At 38.3% G+C, this 19,940-nt stretch overlaps 1 protein-coding gene and 1 pseudogene across 5 annotated transcripts; one reads left to right on the top strand and one right to left on the bottom strand.

Moving 5' to 3' along the window:
• Positions 1–1,906: 1,906 nt before the first annotated feature.
• LOC113059491 (prolyl 3-hydroxylase 3-like) lies at positions 1,907–8,635 on the bottom strand (annotated as a pseudogene).
• A 1,831-nt stretch (positions 8,636–10,466) lies between these two features.
• On the top strand, positions 10,467–19,174 carry LOC113059965 (ubiquitin carboxyl-terminal hydrolase 5-like). Of its 5 annotated transcripts, none has more exons than XM_026228693.1 (21): positions 10,467–10,785; positions 11,213–11,341; positions 12,188–12,208; positions 12,399–12,465; positions 12,566–12,693; positions 12,824–12,969; positions 13,079–13,263; positions 13,410–13,504; positions 13,597–13,790; positions 14,375–14,446; positions 15,052–15,142; positions 15,310–15,435; positions 15,526–15,679; positions 15,763–15,937; positions 16,020–16,108; positions 16,322–16,507; positions 17,429–17,572; positions 17,664–17,806; positions 18,203–18,353; positions 18,452–18,536; positions 18,652–19,174. In XM_026228693.1, the coding sequence occupies exons 1-21, from the start codon at positions 10,678–10,680 to the stop codon at positions 18,743–18,745; spliced, it is 2,583 nt and encodes an 860-aa protein (XP_026084478.1). In that variant the 5' UTR covers positions 10,467–10,677; the 3' UTR covers positions 18,746–19,174. The 5 variants fall into 5 exon arrangements, with proteins under 5 accessions (XP_026084478.1, XP_026084480.1, XP_026084479.1 ...); XM_026228695.1 differs by having other exon boundaries at positions 10,470–10,785; positions 16,322–16,450; XM_026228697.1 differs by lacking the exon at positions 10,467–10,785 and adding an exon at positions 10,816–11,005.
• The last annotated feature ends 766 nt before the right edge of the window (positions 19,175–19,940 follow it).

The raw sequence follows: 19,940 nt of genomic DNA on the forward strand, positions 1-19,940 counted from the left end.
AGCTTAAAAGCCTGCGAAGATGTACAGCTTTGGTTAAATCAGTTTAGTGTCCTGATTTAGAACTTACAAACTATCATTATCATAACTATAACTCGTCCTCCCCTTCCTCACTGAACTAGACAAAACGTCACAGCATGGTGGATAAAATCATCACCCGATTTAGCAAGAAGAGGTACAATATGACCCATGGATGAAAAGGATTATATTCTATTAGGACAAAAGGGAGTGGTTTCACTTTTCATGGATGAACTAGTTGGGATATATTAGTTTGAGATATAAGTATGAATGATAACATGCATTCTTGCCTGGATTATTCTTCCATACTCTAAATGGGAGATTTGAGCTTCTTAAACAAATGCACTCATTTTTGAGGGATTATCTGTAATCTCTCTCCCCAACCTCTTTCTCTCTCTCATTCGTTCCATCAGTCCATATATCACCTTCCCTCCTCCCTCTCTCCGCTCACTTGTTTTAATGTACTGTGGTCTAGATGTATTAAACACTTGCACCTTTGTTTTGTTCTGTTTTCTTCGTCTCGGTTTTGATTTTGAGAAACATACCTAGTGGTATGGATCCAGTATGAATGAGAAAGAAAAAAAGTGAGGCAACCTACACCATGTTAAATAAAGTAGCGTTTAAGACTACTGATATTATATGAGTGTAAAGAAAAAGTCACCTAAAAAATGTAGATGAGTTTGTTTCTTTTTTGGATCAGATTTTGATCAAAGTGAATGGGTGCCTTCAGAATGAGAGTTTAAACAGCTGATAAAAACATCACAGGAGAAGCAAAGTGACCAAGTATGGTGAGCCATATGTGGAATTTGTGCTCCGCATTTAACCCTTCCAAATTCGTGCACACAATAGTGAACACACACACCGTGAACAGTGGGTAACCATATTGCTGTGGTGCCCAGGGAGAAGATGGGGGTTCAGTGTCTTGCTCAAGAGCACCTCAGTTCTGATATTGAGGGTGGACGAGAGCATTAGTTATTCACTCAACCCACGAAAATCCCTGCCGGACCTGAGACTCGAACCTGCTACCTTCAGGGTTACAAGTCATAGCAATATGAAAATTAAGGTCAAAATATTTTGAGAATAAAGCTGTGGCCACTCTATAGATAAAAAAAAAAAAAAAAAAAACTGGTTTTAGTTGGTCATCCAGCCTGGCTATAGCTGATCAGTGGGCTGGTTTTGGACACTTCTTTAGCTGGTCAGACTGGGAGTCCAGCTAAAAGCAGCCACTAACAGATTAAACCAGCTAAGAACAGTCAACCAGTTTAGGCTGGTATTAGCTTTATTTTTTTTTTCAGCAGAGAAGGCCAGTATATTGAGTGAATAATGTGAGGTAATCTGAAAATTCTGCCACTTACTCAGCAAAAAACATCCAACCTTTCATTCTTCTAATGTATTTAATTAAAAACAGGAATAAAACATTCTAAATGTTTGAAGTGGGCTCCAACACTTTAAGTTGTGATATGTTGTTGTCTTTTTCTGATAATAATCCCACATTCAAATCAATTGCCAGGCCACCAGAATTTCTTTCGGTGAGCTTTTGCTTTTAAATTATTATAACTTAATTCCCGTTATTGCTACGTTATTTTTAATTTATGTGGCATTAAAACTCCACCGTAAAATAATAATAATTACAAAGTAAAATTTAAATACTCCTTGAGTTACAAAATTAGCCATTCACCACTTTATTCTTTTATTGTAAAAACTATATATAACCCAAATCAAAGCAGACATACTGAAACAAAGGCGCAAACAAATGGACACACTCTCACACTAGAGAAAAAACCTGTGAAACAGTCAGAGATAAAAAATAAACCAGTGTGCATGAAGAGAAAGTGAGGCATTTGATGTCCATGGATGTCTCTTTGCTGATTGGCTCATTAATCTGTCTTTCTTACAGTTCATCCCGCCTGCTTGTCACTCTTTCTCTGTCTTTGCTCCTCTCTTTGCCTTGGCTTCTTCCACTGCGGGCAGATTTTAAAGCACCCTCACCCTTCTTTTCTTTTATTACACTTTTCCCATCTGCAGCCCATAATTCTTCAGCTTCCTCACGTTCCTAAGATGAAGTAAAACATATGAGTTTGTGTACATACATACAACACTTTTCCTATTTTAGTTAGTCTTCAAGTTTCCATAACAGTTTCGTCGACCAAGCGTAACTGCAGTAACAGCATGGGGATTGACAGGTCCTGATGTAAACCCAACCAGTCACCCATATTTTTGCTTAACCATTGCCTGGGAGAATGGGTCTCATTCACTAATTATGCATATGAGTATAACAAATCATGGTTCAACAATAACTTTTGTACTAAAATTCATTCTTGATTTACGTATGCAAAAAGCTTGTGCAGAAATGACTAACTTGGGGCAAAGTTTACAATACTCAAAAATTTATTATATTAAAATGAGGTTAAAAACAAATGAATGTGTGTATGTTGTGAATTAGACAAAAAAAAAATCTCCATGCAGTTATTATTATTAGTGAATGTAATGGGAAACCTATTTTTTACATTTTATACACAAGATTTTTACATCCTTATATACCGTATATGAGAAATGTATAAACATGGATCCAAACAAAAGAAAAACATTTACTGAATACTGGGAAATTAATCTTATAATGATTGTTTTGGCATCAGTGAATAATAAATCACCTCCTTCAAAATCATTCAGGTAAAGAACTGCACTGCAAAGGCAACAAGATAAAATCACAGTGAGTGCATAACAGAAGAGTGAGGAGAAAATATGACATTTATGTCAGACATTTGTATTATTTTACCGATAAACATGTCTCCTTTCTATTCAAATGCACCTCATTCAGTCAATGTTGCATAATTATTCCCAAAAAAAATGTTGTCAGTAAGGGATTGTGTGTAAAGCAGTGTTTATATACACTTTATATTAAACATTTCCAGCAGTAACTGTAGCCAGTCATTAACATTAAGTGTAAAATGTTTAGTAACTTTGTGTGTTAGAAGCTTGAAGTCCTATTCTGAATTTTTACCACACCCTTTGATCATCTGAATCTTGAATCTTCTGAATTAAGTGAATCAGTGAAAACAACATATCCAGATTGAGGAAAATATCATTTAGCCTAATTTTTTATTTTTTGTGTTTTGCCTACAGTGCATCTATCTTGTACACGACTGTGCACCTGAGATCTCGATGAGTGTAAGCAGGTGCTTCTCTGGTTCTTCTGCCTGGTTTCTGGCTCCAGGATGCAGTGATCCACATGAACTGAGAAAGATCCGGACGCCCCTCCTGATGACCTTCATATACATAAAATCATATATGCACCAAGAAAGATTTTATCCCTGTTAATAATGTGTGTTTATGTGGGAATGACTGTTCCTATTAGAGGAACGTGTCCCTGGGATGGGAGCGGCACTCCAAGTGTGTGTAAGCAAAGTCGAGAACAGAGTGACTTCTGAAGTACGGGTCAATCAGAACTTTAACAGTCTCCCCGATCTCGTGTAACAACCTTGCAACCAGCCCATCTTGAGCTAACTGGAAAACAGATATTTTCGATATTATCTAGGGTATATGTGGTCTATAATTTTATGAATCATTGTATGTGTAATGACTGAGTAATATTTCACCTTAAGTGCTCTGAGAACAGTCAAACCCTCAAACTTCTCCTGCGGCGTGTGAGGAGAGCGTTGCCCACGGTAACCATCAGCCATGGATGCATCAACCTATCATTAACACATGCAGAATCTGATTTGAGAGTCTTCCAGCTGCTCTAAATTAGTAGGCTGACCCCGCAATGCACTGATTATTGAACAGTAATTCAAACAGCAGATTTCTGGATGATTAATCAAAAGCTCACAGTAGCAAGCTGCATCACACGATCACATTCAGACTGGGATAAAACTCCATCCAGAACCACACGGTTGGTCCCATTCAGCCCATGATCATCCATGGTGACTGTTCTGCCAACCACAGGAATGCAGGATGAAGAAGAGAAGAAAGTTTTAAATATATAAGCTTTTTTGTATTTGTTATTTTTATACTAATGATTATTATAATAATGATAAGAATTTTTTCTGTTATTATTAAAAACCTAAAGCCTATATTTCTGTATATATATATATATATATATATATATATATATATATATACACACACACACACACACACACACACACACACACACACTCACCTAAAGGATTATTAGGAACAGGTGTTCAATTTCTCATTAATGCAATTATCTAATCAACCAATCACATGGCAGTTGCTTCAATGCATTTAGGTGTGTGGTCCTGGTCAAGACAATCTCCTGAACTCTAAACTGAATGTCAGAATGGGAAAGAAAGGTAATTTAAGCAATTTTGAGCGCACTACCATTTCTAGGGTTTACAAAGAATGGTGTGAAAAGGGAAAAACATCCAGTATGCAGCAGTCCTGTGGGTGAAAATGTGTTGTTGATGCTAGAGGTCAGAGGAGAATGGACCCGACTGATTCAAGCTGATAGAAGAGCAACTTTGACTGAAATAACCACTCGTTACTTCCACAACACACACAACCTTGAGGTGGATGGGCTACACCAGCAGAAGACCCCACCGGGTACCACTCATCTCCACTACAAATAGGAAAAAGAGGCTATGATTTGTACAAGCTCACCAAAATTAAAACAGTTGAAGACTGGAAAAATGTTGCCTGGTCTGATGAGTCTCGATTTCTGTTGAGACATTCAGATGGTAGAGTCAGAATTTGGCGTAAACAGAATGAGAACATGGATCCCTCATGCCTTGTTCCCACTGTGCAGGCTGCTGGTGGTGGTGGAATGGTGTGGGGGATGTTTTCTTGGCACACTTTAGGCCCCTTAGTGCCAATTGGGCATCGTTTAATTGCCACGGTCTACCTGAGCATTGTTTCTGACCATGTCCATCCCTTTATGACCACCATGTAGCCATCCTCTGATGGCTACTTGCAGCAGGGTAATGTACCGTGTCACAAAGCTCAAATCATTTCAAATTGGTTTCTTGAACATGACAATGAGTTCACTGTACTAAAATGGCCCTCAGTCACCAGATCTCAACCCAATAGAGCATCTTTGTGATGTGGTGGAACGGGAGCTTCGTGCCCTGGATGTGCATCCCACAAATCTCCATCAACTGCAGGATGCTATCCTATCAATATGGGCCAACATTTCTAAAGCATGCTTTCAGCACCTTGTTGAATCAATGCCACGTAGAATTAAGGCAGTTCTGAAGGTGAAAGGGGGTCAAACATAGTATTAGTATGGTGTTACTAATAATCCTTTAGGTGAGTGTGTGTGTTTGTGTGTGTATATATACACAAAAACACACACATACACACACACTGCAGAACAGGATGGTACAGTGCTTGTACCTGCATAAAATCCACTGTCATTCACTTCTTGCACTTTCTGGCCCTGCTTCAGTTTCTCATGAAGTTTCTCTTTCCCTGCTCTGAGAAGAAGAAAAGTTGAAATCTGCCAGGAAATGTATTTCACCAAATCCGTTCTATTTTCTATCATTTTTTATTTTTTTATTTTCCTGTCTCATCTCCAGGTTTCTCTCAGAGTTTCGGGGACAATGTCCTCGGGTGTCCACAGATCCTGATGGGGACAGAGATTGAGACTGAGGCCTTTTTTGCCTTGTGTCAGAAAGGAGAACAAAAGGTCAGAGGTGCAAGACAAAAAAAACACCCTCAACAACAGCATAGAGGTATATACCGGGTGACTGAATTTAAAGTCCAAGTTTGCCATCCCAAAGTACAATCGCCTCTTCTCTTGAAAAGCTCTGCTGACACACTTGCCAATTTCCTTTGAGAAAAAAGATAAAGTGGTCATTTCAATTCTGTATTGATCTGGACCATTGACTCATCTATTCATGAATCCAATAGACTGAGCCATCTATAAATACAGACATCATTCTTTCTACCCCATCTCCCATGCATCAGTTACTTCAACAGTCCCCTGTATCATACCCGCATAGGGCCTGTTTCCTGAGCCTCTGTGTCGCCCTCTAGAGTCTGAGAGTAACTTCATTAGATAAAGAATGTAGAGTCATTAGAAAGTTATAGTCTTTGACACTGGCATTGAAATTGTATACAGATCAGATATTAGAAATATAACATAAGAAGATCAAAATGACGATAAATACAATTAAGATGCAAATTTAAGTTGTATCAGGAACCATGAGAGAACCCTTGTGTTGATGTATTACACTGGAGCCTTTACATACACAGTATTGTTCAAAATAATAGCAGTACAATGTGACTAACCAGAATAATCAAGGTTTTTAGTATATTTTTTATTGCTACGTGGCAAACAAGTTACCAGTAGGTTCAGTAGATTCTCAGAAAACAAACAAGACCCAGCATTCATGATATGCACGCTCTTAAGGCTGTGCAATTGGGCAATTAGTTGAAAGGGGTGTGTTCAAAAAAATAGCAGTGTCTACCTTTGACTGTACAAACTCAAAACTATTTTGTACAAACATTTTTTTTTTCTGGGATTTAGCAATCCTGTGAATCACTAAACTAATATTTAGTTGTATGACCACAGTTTTTTAAAACTGCTTGACATCTGTGTGGCATGGAGTCAACCAACTTGTGGCACCTCTCAGCTGTTATTCCACTCCATGATTCTTTAACAACATTCCACAATTCATTCACATTTCTTGGTTTTGCTTCAGAAACAGCATTTTTGATATCACCCCACAAGTTCTCAATTGGATTAAGGTCTGGAGATTGGGCTGGCCACTCCATAACATTAATTTTGTTGGTTTGGAACCAAGACTTTGCCCGTTTACTAGTGTGTTTTGGGTCATTGTCTTGTTGAAACAACCATTTCAAGGGCATGTCCTCTTCAGCATAGGGCAACATGACCTCTTCAAGTATTTTAACATATGCAAACTGATCCATGATCCCTGGTATGCGATAAATAGGCCCAACACCATAGTAGGAGAAACATGCCCATATCATGATGCTTGCACCTCCATGCTTCACTGTCTTCACTGTGTACTGTGGCTTGAATTCAGAGTTTGGGGGTCGTCTCACAAACTGCCTGTGGCCCTTGGACCCAAAAAGAACAATTTTACTCTCATCAGTCCACAAAATGTTCCTCCATTTCTCTTTAGGCCAGTTGATGTGTTCTTTGGCAAATTGTAACCTCTTCTGCACATGCCTTTTTTTTAACAGAGGGACTTTGCGGGGGATTCAAATTGTAACCTCTTCTGCACATGCCTTTTTTTTAACAGAGGGACTTTGCGGGGGATTCTTGAAAATAGCTTCACACAGACGTCTTCTAACTGTCACAGTACTTACAGGTAACTCCAGACTGTCTTTGATCATCCTGGAGGTGATCATTGGCTGAGCCTTTGCCATTCTGGTTATTCTTCTATCCATTTTGATGGTTGTCTTCCGTTTTCTTCCACGTCTCTCTGGTTTTGCTCTCCATTTTAAGGCATTGGAGATCATTTTAGCTGAACAGCCTATCATTTTTTGCACCTCTTTATAGGTTTTCCCCTCTCTAATCAACTTTTTAATCAAAGTACGCTGTTCTTCTGAACAATGTCTTGAACGACCCATTTTCCTCAGCTTTCAAATGCATGTTCAACAAGTGTTGGCTTCATCCTTAAATAGGGGCCACCTGATTCACACCTGTTTCTTCACAAAATTGATGACCTCAGTGATTGAATGCCACACTGCTATTTTTTTGAACACACCCCTTTCAACTAATTCAACTAATTGCCCAATTGCACAGCCTTAAGAGCGTGCATATCATGAATGCTGGGTCTCATTTGTTTTCTGAGAATCTACTGAACCTACTGGTAACTTGTTTGCCACGTAGCAATAAAAAAATATACGAAAAACCTTGATTATTCTGGTTAGTCACATTGTACTGCTATTATTTTGAACAATACTGTACTTTATTCAACCAAGTGGAATTGTGTTTTTGAAAAGAAAACAAAATATTTCCAAAAATAAACACTGAGGAAGAAAGATAAAAAAATTATAATCATTTGTAAATAATCCAAATAATTTGTGCGTAAACACTGGGAGGAAACATAAGTGCTTGTGTTTCAATGACATCTGACCTTTGAACTGTGCAATATGTAAGTGCTGGAGCTGGAAGGGCAGGAAGTCCTCCAGAGCAGAAACCCTTCCAGGTCACGTTGACACTAAGGTCACATACATCTGTTTGCATGACAGCAAGGAGAGAGAGAGAGAGGTCTAAAGAAACACAGAAAGACTGATTTGGCTGAACTGTTATATATAATTACCAAAATATACCATTAATGGTGCAACTCACCATTTAAACTGTTCTTTTTATAAACATGTGAATTATATGCAAAAAAAAAGGAAAAAAGACTGGACTTTTACTATTCCCTGAAATAATCTGATGTTATACTACTGATAGTGGCTGCAATCACTTGATAGACTTGGTAAATATACGTCATTTTTCACCCGCAGCTCTCTCATAAGACACCAGAATGGTGTCTGGCTCCTCAGGAATGACCCGGGACACCATCACACATTGAGCTCTGCCCTCTTCTGTCTGCTTGAGCATCTCATTCACACACTCCTTCCACTTCTTCACTGCCTTGACCCAATCAGATGAGATCTCAGCAAGAATGGCTGCATCATACATCTAAAAATGATGAACACTCTTACAAAAAGATGGTAACAGCGGACAGTGTTATACAGGACAGCTAATGCGGTTCATTTAAAGAGGAGTGAGAAAGAGAGACGAGGGAGGATAGTGAGAACTAGTATATGACTGACAGACACTGTCATTCTCCAAATATCTTAAAGACAAAAGTCTGCTCAGCCAACATGGGAAAAAATCGGCAAAATAACACCCTGCACAACACAACACCACCCAAAACCAAAATAACTTTAATGATTCACAACGATGCAATTATACTGTGACGTGACATTCAGCTAAGTATGGTGACCCATACTCAGAATTCATGCTCTGCATTTAATCCATTCGAAGGGCACACACAGAGCAGTGAACACACATCCAGAGCAATGGGCAGGCATTTATGCTGCGGCGCCCAGGGAGCAGTTGGGGGTTTGATGCCTTGCTCAAGGGCACCTTAGTCGTAGTATTGCCGGCCTGAGATTCGAACCCACAACCCTAGGGTTAGGAGTCAAACTCTCTAACCACTAAGCCATGACTTTCCCACTACTGCCCACAGATGTGAGAGCTGCTCAGACAGTGTGCACACGTGCACATGCAATTTCACACATTATATTTTAACTTTTATTTGAGTATTATTTATGATCATCTTTAAGATTTATTTTCATCCTCCTACACAATTTAACATACTACATACATACATACATAAATACATGATTTTACATCTTAACTGAAAATTGGTCTGAAGCCTTATCATATTTTACCTATCCTTGTATCATTATTATTCTAAAAAGCATCACTTAAACTAATTTTAAACTATACCAGACACAAAAGCAGTTACATAAGAAAACATTTCTTAAGCATGTCGTAAATAACTGAAAGTTACATTTTTCATACATTACTGACATATACAAAGGATTTAATGTTTATGTACTTTATATTATATATACATCATTATAGTATTTTGAGCTTTGATTTTCAGTTCAACTATTTTCATTTCTCATTTAAATTTTAGTTTAAATGTTAATTATTGTGCTTTTGTCATTTTTTATTAGTTCTTTTAAATATTTCTTTTAAGTGTATTTTTATTTTAAATTTAGTTCTTTATTTTTATTTTATTTTATTTTTCATCTTACCTAAAAAGTCATTAACTTATTTAAATAGCTAGATTTAAAAATGTCACTTGTGAACATCTACATATTTTTTTTTTAGTAGTAGTAATGGTCATTTATGTTTAACTTGTTTGAAATTATTTCAAAAGAATAAACGATTTCATTTCAAATTCATCTTAATTCTGAAAATTAAAAAGGATTCCTTTAGGGCTAAGGTAACTATTACCGTTTTAATTCTACAAGATTTCACGTTTGTTTCCAGTTGATAATAAAGGCAATAAAGCTCTTTCTGATTCTGATTGATAAGCGACACAATAACGGACAGCCAATCAGAATCCCCCAGACATTAGAGCGCTCGAGGATTTACAGCGGAAAATGAGAAAACTGCAGGGCGCGCTTTGAATTAATAAACAATTATGGATTTAAACTCCCAGCCGCACGAGGCCAGTATTATTATCTACATGAGGTAAACATTTCCGCTTTCTCATTTCGACAAGTGTCATTGCTTCCATTTTACCGTAATACACAAAACACACGCGAATCCACAATAAAGGTTTACGTCTTCTCAGTGGTGAACTGATAAAGAAAATATTTGTTATGCCAAGATTGCTATATTGCGTAACACGATCATTTAAGTCTTGCATAAAGACGTTACGCTAACGTACATATTAGTATTATAAAGTTATAATTAAATTAGGATCGTTAAATTCGCTTATGCGCGCGTTTTTGGCGCTTTAGGGTCAAACACTTGCGAGTGTGTGTAGAGCCCCTGGCCTCGAATGAAACACACTGGACCAACAGAAGAAGCTTTCCACTGAGGGTAAACAGAGAGAAATAAGGGGGTGTCAGAGACTTCGAGCGGGCTGTATTTCAGGAGCGGGGGTCAAAAAAACCCAGGCGGGCAAGGTTGTGAAGGCAAATCGTGTTTAACCAGATATGACGGAGGTTAGCGAGATATTGAAGTCGGTTCTGTCTACGATTCGGGTTCCGAGGCCCGGAGATCGTGTTCACAAAGACGAGTGCGCTTTCTCATTCGCCAGTCCGGTGAGTTCCGTAACGTTAGTAGCACGCGTCATCGCGCACTTTCGCTATTTATTTATTTATTTATTTATTTTTGCATAAGATTGCCGTTTTGCTCGACTCTTCCCATGAGCTGCGATGTTCGCTAACAAGCGCTCATTGAGTGCACAAATTTGCACTATTTTCCTTTATTGTGTCAAGTGAGCCATCATCGCAATGTAGACTCTGCACTCTTAAATAATCAGTATGTATATGACACTAAATTATCAGTGTGTATATGCAACTTTAGTTAGCTAGTTATAACGCTAACATGAGCTAGAAGCTGAAAAAAAAATCTTTAAGTCTGTGTGCTTCTGTATCATGCGCGTGAGCCAGCCACAGCATCACTGAATGCTTGGTGCTCACCAACAGTATTTGGTTCGATTGAAACAATTCTTTCCATTTGTTTCAGGAGAGTGACGGAGGCTTGTACGTCTGCATGAACAGCTTTCTCGGCTTTGGAAGCAAGTATGTAGAAAGACACCACGCCAAAACTGGTCAGAGAGCTTACCTGCACATCACCCGGACCCGGAAAACACAGGTAAGCACATTAAACATCATTCTGTGCATTTATAAATAACAATCATGCATGGGTTACGTTCATAAAAATTTTAATTCTCCATATGGAAAAAAAAGTCATGGGCATCAAACAGGTTTCCTTGAAACTCTTCCAGTCCCTTCCCCAAACTCACGCTTTTTGTTCAATTTGAGTGGGACAAATGTTTGATTTCAGCAGTTGGGTTCTGGATGTTAAAATCCCATTTATTTTCTCCATAGGGGAATTGTTTTTTTAATGATAATTTATTTATATACCATTAAAGCCTGACTAACTGTGAACAACAAGGTTGCTAATCAATGATATATGCTTTTGTTGAAGCCATCTGGTCAGATTATTCAACTGATATTTTAAAATAAGCATGTTTAACAGTGGTATTCTTGGAAAACTACATTACCCTTGATTCTCCAAAGAAATTTCCACCAATATGAGAATCATGACCCTTTAAAACATGCCAAAAGAGTGCACACCCACTTCCATAAAGCACTGAGTTGGTCCGTGCCAGTGATTTCACTCTGGTATCAGAAGCAGGATTTCTCAGATCATTTTGTCTGCTTAAATCCTGCCCCTGCAAGCTTATTTTCATTCATCTCCACTTTTGAGTGCCCTGCTCACATCTCAAAATCCAATAATTGGATATCAAACTGATTGATGGCACCAAAGATTGCTTACTTCTGTTTCTATGACTTTAAGTACAGTCTTGAACTTTTGTCTTTTGGTCCAAGTTTTGTATACTTCAAAGTTTGTAATGTTGTGATTGTGAATGTTGAAAACTCTTTTATGAAATCCTTTTTTAAAATCTCTATTGACAAAAAATGAATGAAAAACAAGGAACAAAAGACGGCTGAAAACGTGAGTGGGCACTATATTGTTTTTTTTGTTTTTTTAAATGTCTGGAAATCAATATACACATGGCTTATGTCTCTGCAGCCTAATATGGTATAGAAGGAAATATTTTAACATATTTCATCTTCATGTATTATGACTGCATTTTAACTGCTGATTCATGGCAAATATAGACATGATCATGTCTCTGTATCAGAAGGAGGATGATAGCAATTCTGGATCAGGTGACCCTCCCAAAAAGAAGCCCACAAGACTAGCGATAGGTAAGCCCCTGCGTCCGTTAGCCCTCAATCTTTGCTACATATTTTAGTACATGTTAGTTTTTATGTGAAAGCCTGAAAAGGTTGTATTTGTTTCTTGCAGGGATCGAGGGAGGGTTTGATGTTGAGCAGGAGCAGTATCAGGAAGAGGTTAAGCTGGTTCTGTTCCCAGACCGACAGGAAGTGACATCAGATGATCTAGCATCCATGCCAGATGTTGTTCGGGAACGGGTGAGTCATTTTATTATTAGAGCTTTTAAAATAATTTTTCACCATGTAATAATATATATTCATAATGAGGTGAATGCTACACTTTGACAAAGACTTTGCTTGGAAGTGTTGGTGTCGTTCACTCTTGCAGGTGTCTCTGTCGATGGCGGGGCTGCAGGCAGCAGACTCAGTGTCGCACACTTTGCAGGTGCAGCAGTGGGACGGAGAAGTGCGACAGGAGTCAAAACATGCAGCTGAACTTAAACAACTCGACAATGGGGTCAAAATCCCTCCTTGGTATATACACATGTGACTTTGATATGTACAGCAAGGCTGAAAACATGATCCTAGTTGGAAGTTTGAGTTGGTGATTGTTTACATTTACATCCTTCCATCTTTCTTTCAGTGGTTGGAAGTGTGAGGTCTGTGACCTACAGGAAAACTTGTGGATGAATCTGACAGACGGGATGGTTTTGTGTGGGAGGAGATATTTTGATGGCTCAGGGGGGAATAACCACGCCCTCCTGCACTACCAGCAGACTGGATACCCACTGGCTGTCAAACTCGGCACAATAACACCTGACGGAGCAGGTGAGATTGTCACACAAATCTGCTGGAGTCTAATTCAATCATGCTGAGGTTGAATATTTCAAGCTAGTGATGTTATGTATGCTTTACTGTTAACTAGGACTAATATATATATATAATAGCAATGTGTGATGTATGTGTCTTTGCAGATGTCTATTCATATGATGAAGATGATATGGTATTAGATTCTAAGCTTCCAGAACACCTTTCCCACTTTGGCATTGATATGATGACTATGGAAAAGGTACTGTCATCCAAAAAATCTCTGCTAGATGGGCTTTCATTCTTTTAGTGTTTAGGAAGCTGTATTTTAGTGTGTCCCTCTCTCTTTGTTAGACGGAAAGAACCATGACTGAGCTGGAGATCGCAGTGAACCAGCGTGTGGGAGAGTGGGAAGTGATTCAGGAGTCAGGAACCACTCTGAGACCCCTGTGGGGCCCGGGGCTGACCGGAATGAAGAACCTGGGAAACAGCTGCTACCTCAACTCTGTCATGCAAGTGCTCTTCACCATCCCAGACTTCCAGACCAAGTCAGTGCCTCTCAGAACGTTTGCCAATGTGTCTGTGAGTTTTCATGTTGGTGCAGTAATATTTCAGCCAGATATATGAGCATATACGACATATCCATAATCACTACTGTTTAGAGATTTGGAATCAGTAAGGTTTTTTTTTTTCATTCATCATTAAATTAGTCAAAAGAGAAGTTAATGTTACAGAAGATTTGTTTGAAATAAATGGTGTTATTTTGACCCTATTAATTGAAGACAATGAAAAAATTTGATTATTAATTATATTATTATTAAAAATACTGAATATTATTTAAAATAAGGAATTCATATTCAGCAGCACAGCAGTTTGCAGCATTGCTAATAAGAAATGTTTCTTAAGCATCAAATCAACATTTAGAATAATTTCTGAAAGATCATGTGACTCTGAGAAAAGGCTGCTGAAAACTAATTAAATTAACATTTTAAATCTTTTAAAATATTTAAAAAACATTTAAAATATATTAAAGTAGAAAAGTATTTTTTTGTCTGTTTGTTTATATGGAACTATTGCTGCTGAAATAAAATCTCTAAATGCAGCGTTTTCTCTCACTCCCACTGATACTCAGATACGTTTCCAACATTGACAAGATCTTTAATGAGGCGCCCAGTGACCCAACCCAGGATTTTAAGACTCAAGTGTGAGTACCTGTCCCACAAACTCTCACATACACACATACTTTAAAATATCAAAATTTTGCTTTCAAATCTAATTTGCACTTCCACACACAGTACTTAAACTTTTTAAGCCACATTTGGTTAAACAAAACAAGGCATTTCCAATCACTGATGTCAATTATGTTTTGATGCTCAGTGTTTGAAAATATACAATAAATGGGCTGTTCCTCACACAAAGCCCTTGCATGACTTAAGAAGACCAGGAATATAGAGCAGTACAGGTTTTATGGACCTGTTTATGGATTTTATATTTCATATTTGGAGATTGACAGTTTCTGTGTTGATGAATAGTTTCATATTCCACAGCAAAAAGAGTGTCATACAGGTTTTGACATAATGAAGAAAGAATTTTAATTTCAGGCTGAGCTTTAGTTCTGTTAGTGATGATAGCTTCAGTGATAACATATATCCAGCAGAGGTCGCCATACATAAATGAAAGAGAAAAAAAAAAAAAGAGCATCCGCTTCAGTTGCATCTAACAGCTTAAACACCATTAACAATTTTATTTTTTAAGTAATTGAAATTTGTATCTTCCATCATTTTAATCATTTAATCTTTTTAATATCAGAGCAAAGCTGGGCTATGGCCTTCTGTCAGGAGAGTACTCTAAACCGGCCCCTGACCCCGGGGATGACCCCAATTCCTCCACTGAACCTAGGGTATGTACACAAACATCGGGTCTCATTCATGAAAGATGAGTAGACTTTGTTTATATATTCCATTAATATTTTTGGTATGGAATGAGACACTCTTTGCAGTAAAATACAGAAATTGATTCTGCTCATCGTTGGAAAAGCAATTTATAGATATGATTTTCTTTGTACAGGGTGACCAGGTTGGCATAGCACCTCGCATGTTCAAAGCTCTGGTTGGACGAGGCCACCCTGAGTTCTCTACCAATCGGCAGCAGGATGCACAGGAGTTTCTTCTTCACTTTATAAATATGGTGGAGGTAATGATGATGTCTTTCTCTTGCAGTGTCTGTTTGACACTATTTACTTTCGCATTCACTCATTTTGCCTATTTTTTTTATGCTGTCTAGAGGAACTGTCGGTCTGGCATGAATCCCTCAGAAGCTTTCCGCTTCCTAGTGGAGGAGAAGATTGTATGCCAGCAGTCACAAAAGGCCAAATATACCCAACGAGTAGACTACATAGTCCAGCTGCCCGTTCCCATGGACCAGGCAACTAATATGGGTTAGACACTCATACTATGGTTCTGTGTATCCATACGGCTTTATCCTTCCTCTCATTTATCATCTTCTCTTTCTGTTTAACAGAGGAGCTACAAGAAGCAGAACGTCACCGGGAGGAGGCGGAGTCATCTGGAGCCCCTCCCTCTGCTGCACCACGTGCTAAAATTCCATTTGCTTCCTGTTTGGCTGCTCTCAGTGAACCCGAAACACTCATAGATTTCTGGAGCTCTGCAGTGCAAGCCAAAACCACTGCCACTAAGTAATAATGTTCATTTAATTCTTAATTAGTCTTTGATGTTCTTGCGTGTGTAATAGTATCTTTATATCTCTTTGTCTCTTAGGACCACTCGCTTCGCTTCATTTCCTGACCATCTTGTCATCCAAATTAAGAAATTCACCTTCGGCCTGGATTGGGTTCCAAAAAAATTAGGTTAATTATATATTATTAAGCTATTTGAAAGTGTAACTTTTTCATTCTGCACAATTAATTATTTATAAAAATAATGCACACCTCAGAACATTTGTCAGCTAATCAGATTAAAGCATTCAACAGCCCTAATGTATAAATAATTTTCTGTTGCTCTGTTAATTGGTTGACAGCCCTAGTTTAAACACTAATATACTCTTGTAATAATTGTAATAGATGTGAGCATTGACGTTCCTGACACACTGGATCTGAGCGCGCTCCGAGCCATGGGACAGCAGCCAGGGGAGGAGCTTCTGCCAGAGGTGGCTCCACTTCCTCTCATGACCCCTGATGTGGAGGTTAAAGGTATCCTGGGCTCCCATGGCAAAGAGGATGACGACTCTCTCTACTCCCCACTGCTGTGTCAGTCTGTCTTTTCTCTTCTTTCTGACCCTCATCTGTCTGCCACTTGAGCCTGTCTTTCATTCTTTCTTTCTTTTTCCTTTGCTTTCATCTTTAAGTGTCTAATTTGGTTTTATTATATTCATTTGTTTTAATGTACACATGTCTGTATTTGCTCTATATAAATGATACTCATACAGCCTTAGTCTTAATATTTCGTTTTCAATAAAATTTATTTTGGATTTAAATGAATAGTTCACCTAAAAATTTGCTGGAAATGTACTCTCCCTTCTTCATCAGATCAGATTTGGAGATATTTAGCATTACATCACTTGCTCACCTGTGGATCCACTGCAGTAAATGGGTGCCATCAGAATGAGAGTTCAAACTACTGATGAAGACGTCACAGTAATCCAATTCAATTAACTTATGAAGTGAACAGCGGAATGTTTATATGAACAAATCCATCATTAAGCCATTTTAATTTTAAAGTATTGCTTCTGGCCAAAATAGCTGTATATAATCCATAATAATGCTTCGCCCGGTGAAAAAATCCATCTCCTATATATATATATATCAATCAAACAAACATCTTGATAAATTTGCTTCTTAAAATTACGCTTTTCACTTCACAAGATGATCATTTGTAGACTGGAGACATGTTGTTGGATTATTCGTCAGCTATATGAGCTCTAATTTTTCTAAAATTGGTTAGCAAGTGATATATGCTAAATTTATCTAAATCTGTATAAATGAAGAAATAAACACATGCTACTCTTGGGTTATCTGAGGGGAAAACATTTTTAGCAAATTATTATTTTTTGGTTAACTATTCCACTTAGCATTGGTTTAATTTAATTAATACAATTTTCATTAGCATTCAGTCTATGTAATTATTGAAACATGTCTGTAGGGCACTCTGTCTCTCTGTATGTCTCTCAGCTCCGGTGTTGGATGACTCCACAGTGTCTCAGCTGTGTGAGATGGGCTTTCCTCTGGAGGCCTGCCGGAAGGCTGTGTACTACACGGGCAACACTGGCATTGATGCTGCTATGAACTGGGTGATGGGACACATGGAAGACCCTGGTAAATACAGTCATCAATGAGTGTCAGCTGTGAAGAGGGTTACAAGTAGGATGCAGATTTCCAGTAATAGTCTCTATGTGAACTTCTGCAGATTTCTCCGCACCTCTAGTGTTGCCTGGATCTAGTTCTGCTCCTGGCACCACACCCACAGAGAGTCTACCTGAGGAACACCTAGTAACCATCGTTTCTATGGGATTCAGTCGAGACCAGGCCACTCGTGCTCTCAGAGCTACGGTGAGACATGTCCAGTGATACAAAAAGATTCCAAAGGTTTCCCCCATTTTGCATGCAACCCAATTGCTACAATGGTTTTAACCTCAGTATAATTTTTTGTAAAAGTTTTTTTTCAAATTGCCACCCATGATGTGGCATCACTGAGATACTCTAGTTAATGTTTATTGCTTAAAAGCATTTAAGTCGCACAAATCATCGTCTTAAATTTTAGTAACCGGTAGCCAAAACTGTAAACTTCATAATATAAATAGACATTTAAACCTATTCAGCAAGGTTCAGCATGCTACAAATCAGTATGTTACAAATGCTTTGTGCTTCCTTTCACATGCCATTTTGTTAATTGATGATTTCTTTTCTTTGCGATTCAAATCAATTTGTCAATTTCTGTATTTGTAGAATAATGTTCTAGAGCGAGCTGTGGACTGGATCTTCTCTCATCTGGATGATCTGGAGTCCATGGATGTGTCTGAGGGTGGACGCTCAGGAGGAGGAAGTGAAGCCAGTCGGGAACCTCCTCCAGGACCACATGTACATGATGGAACAGGAAGTATGTGTTTCTGTGGTATTTATTAAAATGTAATTATCATATAATATAACATTTTATCTTCTAATGATTCACATCTTTCCTGTTCTTTTGTCCTGAAGAGTATGAGCTTTTTGCATTCATCAGTCACATGGGAACGAGCACAATGTGTGGTCATTATGTCTGCCACATCAAGAAAGACCAACAGTGAGTGAGATTCTCTATCCATCTGTCTTTCTCCATCATTCATATGCAGCTCTTGTACAGCAATATCACTTTTCTTAGTATTAATATATTCATTGTCATTCTTTACTTCTTTCAGGTGGGTAATCTTTAACGATCAGAAAGTTTGTGCCTCTGAAAAACCACCTAAGGACCTGGGTTACCTGTACTTTTACAGAAGAGTAGTGGAATAGAGTAAACTAGGATAGCATTTTTCTTTCTCACAAATGCACACACTTCTGTGTCTGATCTACTGGAATAGTAGGCCCAGACTTCTGCTTCTGAAATGATGCACCATTTAATAAGTCAAAGCACTTCTCCATCAAATATATTCACTACCAAGAGAAAAAAAGAGATAGGATGTGAGGATTAGTGTTCTTACTCGAAACGCCCATGTTGTACACTGCCTTAACACACACACACACACACACACAAAGAGTAGTCTCCTTCATGCCTCCCCCTGATTGGATAGTGGCTATTGTGACATCATCACTTTTAGAGCTAAGCTCCACCTTCCTACCCTTTATGTGTGCCAGAATGTTTCTGCAAATGTTTAATGGCAAGTAAATACCATTTAATCACACACACAAACACACACACACACACACACACACACACAAACAGCTAAGTATTATATATATTGGCATTTTAAATAAAAGAATGCAAAAGATATTGTGGGGTTTCACTTTTTTTTTGGGGGGGGGGGGGACTTACCTAACACATCTAATGTTAGTACTTAAGCAAACGTTGATCACACTACAAACAATACAAAACTATAATGCTTTAAGAAACAGAAAATATTAATTATTTACCTGGGTCTTTAGCCTATGATTTGCTCACCTCACCTCTTGTCTGACAAGTCGTTCCTTCATCATGTGATCATGTTTGCGTCGTTCCTTCATCATGTGACAGTGCCATAAGCTAAACCTATGCTGGCAGAAAATACAAAATGTGCAGAGCAGGGGGGCATGAGGACTGGAATTGAAAACCACTACTCTACACAAGAGGTCTAAACGGAGGACATGGGACCTGACCCAGGATCCATCCATATATTTTAAATGGTCACCCGAGTCCAGGTTGGGTCCCAGTCTATTACTTTGGATCATGGGTCTGTTTAACATTGTGTGTAATAACCGAGTCGATTGGACTCTGAGAACACCCAGTGTTATCAGAGTCAGTCAGTGCTGTGCGTGTATTTTTTTTTTACTTTTAACTTTCACAACAAAACAGTGTCTCAACAACATGGCTCCGGTGGCAACAGTGAGAATCAGAGTTATTCCTTCTTTCTTCGTATGAACATTTGGGTGACATTATGCAAATCGTCCCACATCGTGACATAGACATTTGGGGGGTGGATGAGTCTTAACTTTTATAAAGAATATATCTTTG

The sequence above is a fragment of the Carassius auratus genome, chromosome 41 (genome assembly GCF_003368295.1).
Source record: "Carassius auratus strain Wakin chromosome 41, ASM336829v1, whole genome shotgun sequence".
NCBI lineage: Eukaryota > Metazoa > Chordata > Actinopteri > Cypriniformes > Cyprinidae > Carassius > Carassius auratus.